Below are 12,244 nucleotides of genomic sequence, written 5' to 3'. Positions count from 1 at the left end.
CAGGATTGGGATTGATGTCCTTGGCAGGGCTGCTTGGTTGGGGAGGCTTTAAACTTGTGGCAAGGGGATGGGAACCAGAGGAGTAGGGTAATAGATGCAGAAATTGAGTGAGAGGTAGAAACCAGGGTAAACATGACTAAGCACAAGAACAGGCAGGAAAGTCCCTATTGAAAAGAGCACAGGCAGTGGTCTGAAATATGTGTTTCAATGTGAGATGTATAACAGGCAAAGTAGATGAACTTTGAGCTTTGGTTAGTACTTGGAATTATAGCATTATTGACAATTATAGAGACTTGGCCGAAAGAGGGATAGGACTGGCAGATGAATGTCCCAGGATTTAGATGCTTCAGGTCTGATAGAAAAGGTAGAAGGAGTAGGGGAGTTGCATTACTGATAAAAGGACAATCTCACAGTTGTACTGAGGGAGGATACATCAAGTAACCTGTGCAGTGAGGTAATATGGGTAGAACTTAGGAATAAAAAAAAGTGAAATCACAGTGCTGGAGATGTACCACAGGTCTCCCAACAAGCAGCAGGAGTTATAGAACAGAATATGTACCAGATTTTGGAAAGATGTAAAAACAGCAGTGGTGTTGTGGTGGGTGATCTTAACTTCTCCTATATTGACTGGGGCTCACTGCATGCTAGGGGCTTGGATGGTGCAGAATTTGTAAGCATAATTTCGGAGGGTTTCTTGACACAATATGTGAACAATCCAACCAGGAAAGGGGTTATACTGGACCTGAGCCCAGCCAGGTGAGTGAAATACTGACGGCAGGGAGATTATCATTTAAAGGAATGATTAATATCCGAGAAGGGACCTCTACACTGCATGCTGGTTATAGACACACTGGAATCATTTAAATAGCAGTTTGATGTTGCGTTGAAGGAACTGTATATTTCAATATAAGGATGCATTAGCGAATCAAACAGTTTCTAGGACCTGTACTTATTTTTTGAAACTCTTTTTCCAGTTATGGCAACAGAAGAAAATATGCTACAGCTTTATGGTTCTAAACATAAATTTCAAAAAAATTCTGGAACTCTGGCAGAAAACGATAAGTAATCCTCAGTCATACCAGACAATTGCATCCAAGCTGAGCAGCTGTTAACAGTTTTAGAAGGGTCTGAATGAATTCTCAGCTGTTATCTGCTGTTACAGGCCTCCATATGTTTCAGAATTCTGTCTCAGATAATTTCATTTTTAATAATGGCTACTTTCAATCCAACCAGGGATCTGTAACTAATACCCAAAACACCACTTAGTTTCTCCAATTCTGCCAATAAAGCAGTTCCCCTCTATTCTGTCTTCAGGTACTGCACATATGTTCCAAGTATAGGTTCATTGAGTTATTTTACCTTTGTCAAAAGCATTTTGAGGCAATTGTCTGCCTAATGGACCCTTTCTAATATTAAATTGTCTTCACCACTGTACCATGAAATAGCCGTCAGATGGAAACAGAAAAACTTCCATTAAGCAGGATCTTGGCTTATCACATGTGGTAAACAAAGGTATCCAATCAATACAGTCACTTAATCATGATTAACACACCCAGGTGCGAGAAAAGCAGAAACACTCAATGGGAGATTTACCTCCCAGAGGCTGCAGAGGTAAGCTCCTCTAGTTTCTGAGAGAGAATAATAAGCAATTGAAAATATGATCCAAAAAAAGAGTAGTGATAATATGAAGAACAGAAGCACAGAAAATTTTGTATTAAACCAAAGAAGTCAAGAAGATTATATTTATGACTACTATTTGCCCTTTAGTTTAGAACAAATGGCATTACCATTACTGAATCACCCACTAACAACATCATTGTAGCAGGGGATTACTATTGACCAGAACCTGTATAAATATTGTGGCTACAAGAACAGAGCAGGGGCTGGTAGTTCTGCAGTGAGTACCTCATCTTCTGACCTCTCAAATTCTGTTTACCATCTTCAAGGCACAATCAAAAGTATGATAGGGTATGCTCCATTTGCCTGAATAGATGCAACTCCAGCAACACTCAAGTAACTTGACACCATTCAGGACACAGCAGCCGGCTTGATTATCAACCCATCTGCCTCCTTCAATGTTCACTCCCTTCATGAGTAATATATACAGGCAGCAATCTCTGGTCTGTCAGAGACTGTTAAAATGGTTGGCAGTTTCTCAGATGCTCCTTCTCCAGTTTGAGCAGTCTGGGGCAAGAGCTTCCCACTAGACAGGAAATGTGACATTTTTTCAGGGAGGCTTTGAGGATGCTCTTGAACTCGAAGCTCCTGATAGCCACTTACAGTAAAGCTTAGAGTAGAGGACTTGTCTTGGAAGTGTTCAGTCGGACACACTAGCAACGTAGCCAGTCTATTGCAATAGATGAATTATAACCAGTGCCTTAATGCTTGGGATGTTAGCCTGAGAGAGGTCACCGATACTGAAGTGCCTATCCTGCCATTGGATTTGTAGGATTTTACACAGGCACCACTGGGGTGTCTGTTGTATATTGATTGAATCTCCATTTCATGAAGAAATACAGGTAACAACGCTGCCTTGTAGATATGAGCTTAGTGTCAGGTTTGAAGACTTTGTCATGAAATGCTTTGCTCTGAATGACAACAGCAGAATAATTACTGGAGGACAGTGACTGTGACCCAATATTTGTGAACTCAAACCCCTATATGGCCGCTGAGATAAAGACAGCAAGATCCATTTGTTGTTTCTTTTCAGGTTAATAGCTCCTTTTGTCTCTCACCATTGCCATTTCTGTCTTTTAATTGTTGCTCTTTTATGTCCTATTACTGACCCTCCCCTTCTCTCTCCCGCACCTCTTTCCTAATTTCCCTGTCTCGTACTTGTTTAAAACCTGTTAAATATTTAACATTGTCTGCTTCGATGAAAGAAACATTTCTCCCCAATTCTTTTGCCATAGGGTCTTGTTGGACCCAATGAGTAATTTTGTTTTCATATTAATTTTCCAACTTCTGTAGATTCTTCTCTTTGTGCATGATTTCTCTTCTACTTGAGCATTATTGCAAGATGCTGGAAATTGAGCTAATCCAATATAACAATCCCACCTTGACAGGTAGGATTGATGAAGTCTTACATGATTACTGACTCAAAGAATGCCACTAAATTATTCTCGTCTTCAAAAAATGTAGTTTCCATGATGTTAAGAAGTTGTGTATGAAATTTAATGTAGTAAAATACTGTATAATAAAGTATATAAAGTGACCACAAAATGCAATTTAAAAATCTATATTTGAATGTTACAACTGAATTGGCATCTGCTACTTCCATTAGAATATTTTTATACAGATTGTTTAAAAATATATATTGAATATGTTATTGATGGTGGAAAAATGGGACTCTCAATTTGCGACACCTATCATCTCATTTCAATATGTGGAACTTTTAATGAACTGCAATGATTTTTAAGAAAGGAAAAATGCTAATTTAAGATGGCTGCAGTAATCGGACAGCACAGTGGCTCAGTGGTTAGCAATGCCGCCTCACAGGACCAAGGGCTCAGGTTCGATTCCACCCCAGGTGACTGTCAGTGTGAAGTTTGCTCATTTTCCTGTGTCTGTGTGGGTTTTCTCTGGGTATTCCAGCTTCCCCTCCACAATTCAAAGATGTGCAGATTAGGTGAATTGGTCAAGCTAAATTGTCCATTGTATGAAAGTTAGGTGGATTAGCCATGGGAAATGCAGGGTTATGGGAATAGAATAGGGGGGCTGCATCTGGGTGGGATACCCGTTAGAGGGTCGATATGGACTTGTTGGGCTGAATGGCCTGCTTCCACAACGTAGGAATTCTTTGAAATCACTGGAACAAGATGAGCCAGTCTTTACGAAACCATCAGTTTTCAGGACCCAATCTAAACTGAAATTAACATATCTTCAAAGTTAATGAAACTAACCACTGAGATCAGTGTCTCCCATTTAATATACACCTGCTGAAAGCTTTATGTATTGGGATGAAAACTTGATTAAGATTGATAGTTTAAAAGAAAATGAAGCCAGACATTGGAATGCACACATGAACTATTTTTTGGGTGACAGATTTCAAACTGAACTGAAAAACCTTTTTCTTTTAATCTTTCAAAAATCAGTGTCTCTTGAGAGAGGAAAGTCATGAAATATCAATTGACAGAGAACTCAAAAAGATACCTGCAAATGTCCTTACTTTTGAGGATATAAGTCATTACTTAACAACCAAGGTCTCAGGTTAAACCTAACATTTTAGAACTAAGGGATTTTTAAAACCTGCATATTCTTGTTTTTTTTGCTCTTTTTAAACTTTATCTCCATGTTTGATATTGCATTTAATTATTGTTTTAAAGTTAATAATAACATTTCTTTTACTTTCACTCAATGAAACCCTGTAATTGGATTCTTAACTTTGAACGAGCAAACTGTATTTTAATCAAAGTGTAATAGAACTGCATGCTGAATTGAATTAAAACGTTTTGTTGCAGAAGTAAAAAGACAGGAGCCAATTCATGCCTCCTCGCTGGTCATAAAGGAGAATTACATTTACATAATTATGAGGCTTAAAATATCCAGTTGGGTTAAAGACTATTAAAAACTGAATTAAACAGATTAAACTTTTGGAAAAAGAAGTGTAAATGGTGTCAGACCACACTTAATCTGGAAAACTACTGTAAAAGAAAGATTGTTATACACAAGATTGATGTTTCATATCAAAATCAACAATGCAAGGTATCAGATGCTGGTTTATTTGTTGACTTACTATTTATTTTCCTGCAAGAAGGATCTAGTACTAGTACTTTATTATTTTGGACAGAAAATAATTTCTGAATGACTGCAAGAGAATAGATTAGATTAGACTTACAGTGTGGAAACAGGCCCTTCGGCCCAACAAGTCCACACCGACCCGCCGAAGCGCAACCCACCCATACCCCTACATTTACCCCTTACCTAACACTATGGGCAATTTAGCTCGGCCAATTCACCTGACCCGCACATCTTTGTGACTGTGGGAGGAAACCGGAGCACCCGGAGGAAACCCACGCAGACACGGGGAGAATGTGCAAACTCCACACAGTCAGTCGCCTGAGTCGGGAATTGAACCCGGGTCTACAGGCGCTGTGAGGCAGCAGTGCTAACCACTGTGCCACCGTGCCGCCCATAAAATAGTTTCATAGGAATGTATGAATAGTAAATGATTATTCTGTACTGACTGGCCAGTGACTACTTCAAGCAATGCCGGTCTTTGATGTTGTTCGAGAGAAAGAACTTTGATAAGTGAGCTAACAAAGCACAGAAAATTCAAAGATCATTTTCCAATGAGTTTCAAAAACAGATACCAAAAACAACACACTTACATATATGGCACCTTTACTAAAGAGAATATCCAAAGATTACATCACAACAAGGAATGAGAAAATGAGGCCTAGTTAAAAGAGGGAGAAGTTTTAAAGAAATGAATGACAGAAGGTTAGTGTGGGAGAAATGAGTTTCAGTTCATGGGACACACCAACAGCATTAAGAAAGGTGAAAGCTGTACAATTGGGAGGATCTTTACCATGCTGGCACCAGTAGTCTGGTACGTTGTATAATATGGGACAACAGAGACAGCTCTAAATCATACATTGGGAGTGAGGGATCAAGTAAGGGAAAATGGGATAAATTAAAGAAAGAGATCAAGGTAAAAAAGCAATATGTGGCGGGAACACAAAGATAAACATCAGCCGGGTAAGGCTAGATGTTGTGAAAATCATGAAAATAAGTCTGAGTCAATGGGGTAATATGCTAGAAATCAATTCCCTTTATTCCTGAAGTCATCACAAATGTGAAAAGATTAAGCCAGACTGTCCAAAGTTCCCAATTTTCCTGACTGACCAAATGGCTAGTACCAAAAAAAAAACTGTCTTTAATCAATGATAATTAAGAAATATGAATTGTGAATTTATAACCCTCTAAACTAAACACCATGCCTTCCTAAAATCTCCACTCTCATGTAGATAGACATACAGAAATAGATAAGACATGGATATTAAGGGTGTATGCTGATTCATTCATTGGTTGAGAATTTGTTTTTCACTGTCTTTAAACACATTTTAATCCTCTTTCAACAGGGTACTTGCAGAGAAAAGTGAATGTTGCTGCTTCCATATGATGCACAATACTCCTCAGCTAACCACCTGGTACAACTGAAGCCTCACCTGCCCTTTCAGCTGGACGTAAAAATTGAATATAGCTCTACTTCGAAGGAGAACAAGGGAGCTATTCACTGTGCCCTAAGACCTACCCGCCAACGAACATTATCTTGTTATTGCATGAAGGGGATTGCTACCTTAATCAGCTGGTGTACTACCCACCTTACAAGAGGGAATGTACTCAAAGTTAATAAATTGACTGTAAAACCCTTTGGGTATTTGGCAGCCATGAAAGGCTCTATACGAACATACTTTCAACTTTTACTTGCAAACATTATTTCATATAACTACAACATACCAAACAAATGTAATAATCCAGAATTGCTTAATGTGAAAGAGTTAATATTTATCGTAGCCATATCTGATTGAAAGATTCAATATATTCACATCTTTTCAATTTTAGTTTAACTTGCATTGTTATCTATGATATTATTTATATACAGTAATGTAGGTACTACCTGTGAGACCAGCTGGACAGTTGCATGAGTAGTTGTTGATGCCATCCACACAGGTGCCAACACCACATGGATTTGATTTACATTCGTCTATGTTTTCTTGGCAAAGCTCCCCTTCAAAACCAACAGGACACACACAGAGGTATTCACCACTTCCTGGGGGGAAATTGATATTTGTAACACATGTTCCACCATTAGTGCAGCCACATGGCTTCACTAAAACCTATAAAAGGAAAATGAGGAACAGTTGAGACAGCTTAGGCAGCACTGCAATAACACACCATCACAATTATAAACACGTGTTGTTTTAATAACAAATATATAAAATAAATTTAGTTTTTGATTGCCCTTGTAAGTTTGCTGTTTGATTTGTGTCATTTTCTTTACCTTCAGAGTTGCGGGTAACACTGTGGCAAGTGTGCTAATGGCCATTTCACTTTTTACCTGAATGAAATACAACAGCATTTGTTTGCCAAAAAAAAACAGCAGAAATATCTGCAGTGATAATAATTTAAGGCATATTTCCTGCTTTACAATCCATTAGTTTATTTGATGCTGATCCTTCTCCTGCAGGGTGACAATGCCCAGACTAACCATTCCAAAGCTATTCATTTCTTAGCCAATTGCTGGTCTAATTTGCCTCAGAGTATGATGTGTAATACCATTTCTTTTTCAGATGAGAGATACAGCAACTAATATCTCACAAGTGACTTAATAAAACACTGTAAATTGGTAAGGAAAAAAAGATTTGAGCAGTTGGAATTTTATTCTCAGAAGAGAAAGGACAGGTATTTTCAACTTAAACAATGTTGGTTCATTTATTTTCAAGAAGCAGTCATATTTCATCAGAGATAAACCTCTTCAAATTTTAAGGGCCATTAGATACTTAATTTTAGAATTTCCCACTTGAAAGGAGATAATCACAGGTTTCACACCTGCCTGACCTTCCTTCAGTTGAAAGTGAGTGGTAGGCCATAAATCAGCAAAGCACAGGAACAGGCCCTTCAACCCACCATTCTGTGCTGACCATGATGCTATTCTAAACTAATCCTATTTGCCTGCACATGGTCTGTATCCTGCTATTCCCTGTCCGTTCATGTGTCTGTTTAAATCACTCTTAAATGTTGTTATCATATCTGCTTCCAAACCTCGCCAACAGTGTATTCCAAGCACTTACCGCTCTCTGCATAAAAACCGTGCCTCATCTATCTCTATTTAAACTTTCCCCCTCTAACCTTAAACCTATGCCTGCTAGTATAGAACATTTTTATCCTGGGTAAAGGACTCCATCTATCCACACCCCTCACAATTTATATACATTAGTTCACTCCTTAGCCTCCGACACTAGCAAAGACAATCCACGTTTATCCAAGCTCATTCTATAGCAACGTCACTCCAATTCAGGCAACATCCCAGTAAACCTCTTTGGCACCATCTCTAAAGACTCCATTTGTGATGAACTGGGCTGTGTTCACAAATCTCTGTAATTTCATGTGGCCTTGGGCAGAGTGGTTGCCATACCAACCTGTGACACATCCAAGATTGGATGTTTTTCTATGGTGCATCTATAAAATTGGTAAGTGTCTTTGTGGACATGTCGAATTGTCTTAGCCTTCTGAGGAAAGAGGCATTGGGTGGACCAGGACAGATTGTTAGTGAAATTTACTCCAAGGAACTTGAAGCTCTTGACTATCTCCGCTTCAGCAAATTGATACAGACAGGGGCACATCCTCCACTCTGCTTCCTGAAGTCGATGACCAGCTCGTCATTTTGCTGACATTGAAGGAGGGATTGTTGTCTTTACACCATGCCACAAAGCTCTCTATCTCTTCTTGCACTCTGTCTCATCATTGTTTGAGATCTAACCCACTACAGTTATCTCATCAGCAAACTAGTAAATGGAATTAGAGCTGAATTTGGCCACACAGTCATGATTAAATAGGGAAGAGAGTAAGGACATGAGTATGCAGCCTTGCGAAGCACTGATATTGCGGATTATTATGGAGGAGGTGTGGTAGCCTATCCTTCCTGACTCACCAATTGCAATCAGTAAGGTGAGACTCCAGTTGCAGAGGCGGGGAGCAGAGTCTTAGGTCTCAGAGTTTGGAGATGATCGTATCTTGGTATGGCAACTGCTCTGCCCAAGACTGCAAGAACTTAAAGCTTATGAACACAGTCCAGTCCATAACGAAAATCAGCCTTCCTTCTATTGACTCCATCTTCACTTCCCGCTGTCTTGGAAATGCAGCCAACATAATCCTGTCTTTATCATTAGATTTTTTTTAGTAGAGCTCTCATATATTAAAGTTGATCTTTCTCTATATTTTTCCTGTGGCTGTAACACTATATTCTTCTTTCTATTCTATTTCCCGAAATACTTACATAAGGTACGATTTGCCTGGGTAGCATGCAAAACAATATTTTTCACTGTATCTCAGTACATATGACAATAATAAATCAAATCAAGCCCGTGAGTAATCAGATTATAAATGCCTAAGGGTGAAGTAAAAAGAAAGAGTAGCATTGCGAGTTATATTGGAAAAATTGTCAGTTTCTAGTAAATTGGAAGGAATGTACTCAAAAACATTTATTCCAATTAATGGCCTGATATTTAAGAGTATCTTTAAAAGGCCCATAAATGAGTGAGACAGGCCAAAAGTTACAATGGTAATTAATTCATCCTGGGAACAATGCCAGAATATGCTTCTAGCACTTTTTAAAAATGCGTGCAAAAAATTAGAAACTCAAGTTGTGCTGCATGTAGTGTTCTGTTAAAATCCTATGACTCTTTGCCCTGGTACAGAGGCTTCATCAAATTCTATCTAAAAGACCAGAAAAAAAACAGGTTTAAAATATAGACTGATGTGGTTATTTCTCAGGCTTAAAAGAGGCACTTGACAGTCTATCGAATAGGTGCCCACCCAGCTCCATCATTGTCCTTTCCAATTTCTTTGGCCTCCTGACTGTCAATACAATGCTAAAACTACACTGTTTGTTAACCTTGGTTGTTTGTTCATTGCATTATCAATTGGTCAATATTGAATTAAGTTTTTCCTACTTAACAGCTACTTGGTTTATGTAGTAAAATTTAATGAGGTCGCTACTTTGCAAAATGCATTTTAGTTGTACAGCACATATCAGTTCCTGCTGCAGGCAAATTAATGGCATGTTTAACAGCCCTGATGAAAGTAAAACAAGTGTGCTGCTATCTTGAGAAACCCTGGCAATTTTAGCGTAGTATTGCTGGTCAGGAAACCAAAGAAATTGGACAGGACAATGATTTTACACACTCCTACCATTTAACATAACACTCTATTTGCTTCAGTGGAGAGTAAAATTGGACTCGTGTGTAACAAAGTGTTGCATCTGATGCTGTCAGTTTCCCAATGGGTGAATTACTTGAAATTGGTCCTGATACACATCACTTCACAGCACAGTCCAAATTCCTCCATGCCAAATCTTTGCATTGAGACATTAATATTCTGTTATATTGAAAACTGTGCATGAATGTAGAGGACTTAAATCGAATCCAACAATAGCTGACCATTGATTATGTCTTATACTTACATGTCTAAACTGTGACTTCAATCGGAATATGTCATACATAAACTCAAAGGAAATATTACTGTTCACCTTGTACTTAAGAACACTCTCCTGTAAGAAGTACCTTTCTTTTAAAAAGTAGAGGAAGTGTATTAAAAGTTAGTTGCATTTGCTGAATTGTAGCAATATACCCTTTCTTTATTTGAAGCTTTATCTGCAAATGTCTATTTGGTAATTAAAGGTAGGGTCAAGCTGTCATAGTCTCACCAGACCATAAGGCTGCTTTCTCAATAAAGAAGGACACAACTGGTGATGGTTTAATCCAAGGGTCACCACGCCTCGGGTGAGTGGAGTGGTGGAGAAGTAGAGTCCTTCATGGTAACCTCAGCAGGAATTGAACCCACACTGTCGCTGTCACTCTTCATCAGAAACAGCTATCTAGCCCATTGAGGTAACCAACTCCGTGCATGCTCACAAGTTGTAATTCAAGCTGATTTCTTAATTTTTGTCAAAATGAGCTGGAGTGCCATTTTATATGGAAATGCTCAAAAATACTTCAGACCACTAGTAAATAAACTTCTAAGAGTTCTTTAGTTAAATAGGTCTTTCTGTACTCACCTGAACAGAATATGTGCTTTGTGCATTGCATTCATCAGCTACACTAAAGCTAAAGTTGCCAGACTCTTGAGAATTCACTTTCCAGATCAGAAGTCCCGCAGGTGATAGGCTGCCATTTTGTGGTCCAGATTCTAACAAGAAGAGTACTGCAGATCCTTCTGGGTCCATGGCTGTGAACTGGTAAACAAAATTTTCACCAAAGAAGGTCTGGAGCTTAGCTGTAGATGGCTGGTAAATTGGCGGCTGATTGTCTTAAGGAAATTGAAAATTTAAGGTAATTAATAAATCCACATAAAGTAATTGTTCCCCAATCTTCTGTACGGAAACAAATAAATAAATTCCCTTTAATCAAATGCAAAAGCCATGAATTTAACCTTACTTTCATTTATAGACCAGGTGAATTTGGATATGTCAGGCCTGCAATGTAAACAAAGGCTTGTTGGATTTGTGTCTCCTTCACCATAGCATAGGCCATCTATATTACAGGTCTTCTCCTACGGATAAGAGTGACATTTGTAAATTAACACAAGGATCAATGAATAGAATCACTCTAACACAAACCGAAAATGGTAGAAATATCCAGTAGGTCTGGCAGCATTTAATGCGAGGAACATTCTGACTGCTAAAACTGTGGTGAGAAAGGTAATTGACCTGAAATGTTAATTCAGTCCCTCTCTCTACAGATGCTGCCAAAACTGCTGAGCTTTGCCAGAATGTTCTGTTTTCATTTCAGATTTTCAGCATCAGCAGTAATTTGCTTTCAGTTAGTATAATAATTGATGACAATCACATATAGCAACAAGTGTATATAAATCGTTGTGCTTGCCTAATCTTGTGGAAATTGCTGCTTTTTTGTGGCAATTTTATCTTTGTAATGTCTTTACTTGCAAACTAATTTCACACTTCTAACATACTTCACTGCTTAGAAAGTTATAGGTCACAAAGGGCATTACGTATAGGCAGATATTTTGTTTTTAAAGCCCAGGTACCACATACTTGTATGCCTACTTTTGTTTCTTATCACAGATTTGCAACCATTTTACAGTATTTCACGTACAGTTGCTATTCCTATACTTCTCTTCAAGGCGTTTAAATTTAGCATCTAATTTATTATTTCCACAGTCAATATTATTATTCTCATGAAAGTAACTGTATTGCTATGTACAAAGCTACGCACAAAATCTGGTCATTAATAAAAAGACAAATAGCTTCAGCTCAATTAAAGAAGCATCAGAAAGCGGAGAAGTCAACATTTCGGGTATAACTCTTCTAAAGCTTTGGGGATGGGTGCAAGGGGAGCTACAGATAAAGGGGCGAGTGGGTTGGGAGGGCTGGGTGAGGTGGGGATAGGTGAACACAGGTAGAGGGTATGACCTGGTTGGTCAATGGGAGGAATGAATCCGTTTCGAAGAAAGAGTCAACCAGAGGAATGGAAGGGAGGGGCTGAGAAAGGGAAGTTGTTTG

At 38.5% G+C, this 12,244-nt stretch overlaps 1 protein-coding gene across 3 annotated transcripts in view; it reads right to left on the bottom strand.

Moving 5' to 3' along the window:
• The window catches only part of LOC132817050 (von Willebrand factor D and EGF domain-containing protein-like), a 273,802-nt gene that overhangs the window by 75,800 nt on the left and 185,758 nt on the right, over positions 1-12,244 (bottom strand). For all 3 annotated transcript variants that reach the window (XM_060827117.1, XM_060827118.1, XM_060827119.1), the window contains 3 exons: positions 11,160-11,274; positions 10,781-11,031; positions 6,623-6,842 (listed from right to left, as the gene is read on the bottom strand). In XM_060827117.1, the coding sequence (XP_060683100.1) occupies positions 6,623-6,842; positions 10,781-11,031; positions 11,160-11,274 (586 nt within the window). The remainder of the gene's footprint in view (positions 1-6,622; positions 6,843-10,780; positions 11,032-11,159; positions 11,275-12,244) is intronic.

The sequence above is a fragment of the Hemiscyllium ocellatum genome, chromosome 7, assembly GCF_020745735.1.
Source record: "Hemiscyllium ocellatum isolate sHemOce1 chromosome 7, sHemOce1.pat.X.cur, whole genome shotgun sequence".
NCBI classification, from domain to species: domain Eukaryota; kingdom Metazoa; phylum Chordata; class Chondrichthyes; order Orectolobiformes; family Hemiscylliidae; genus Hemiscyllium; species Hemiscyllium ocellatum.
This window is presented reverse-complemented; position numbering and strand designations above follow the sequence as displayed.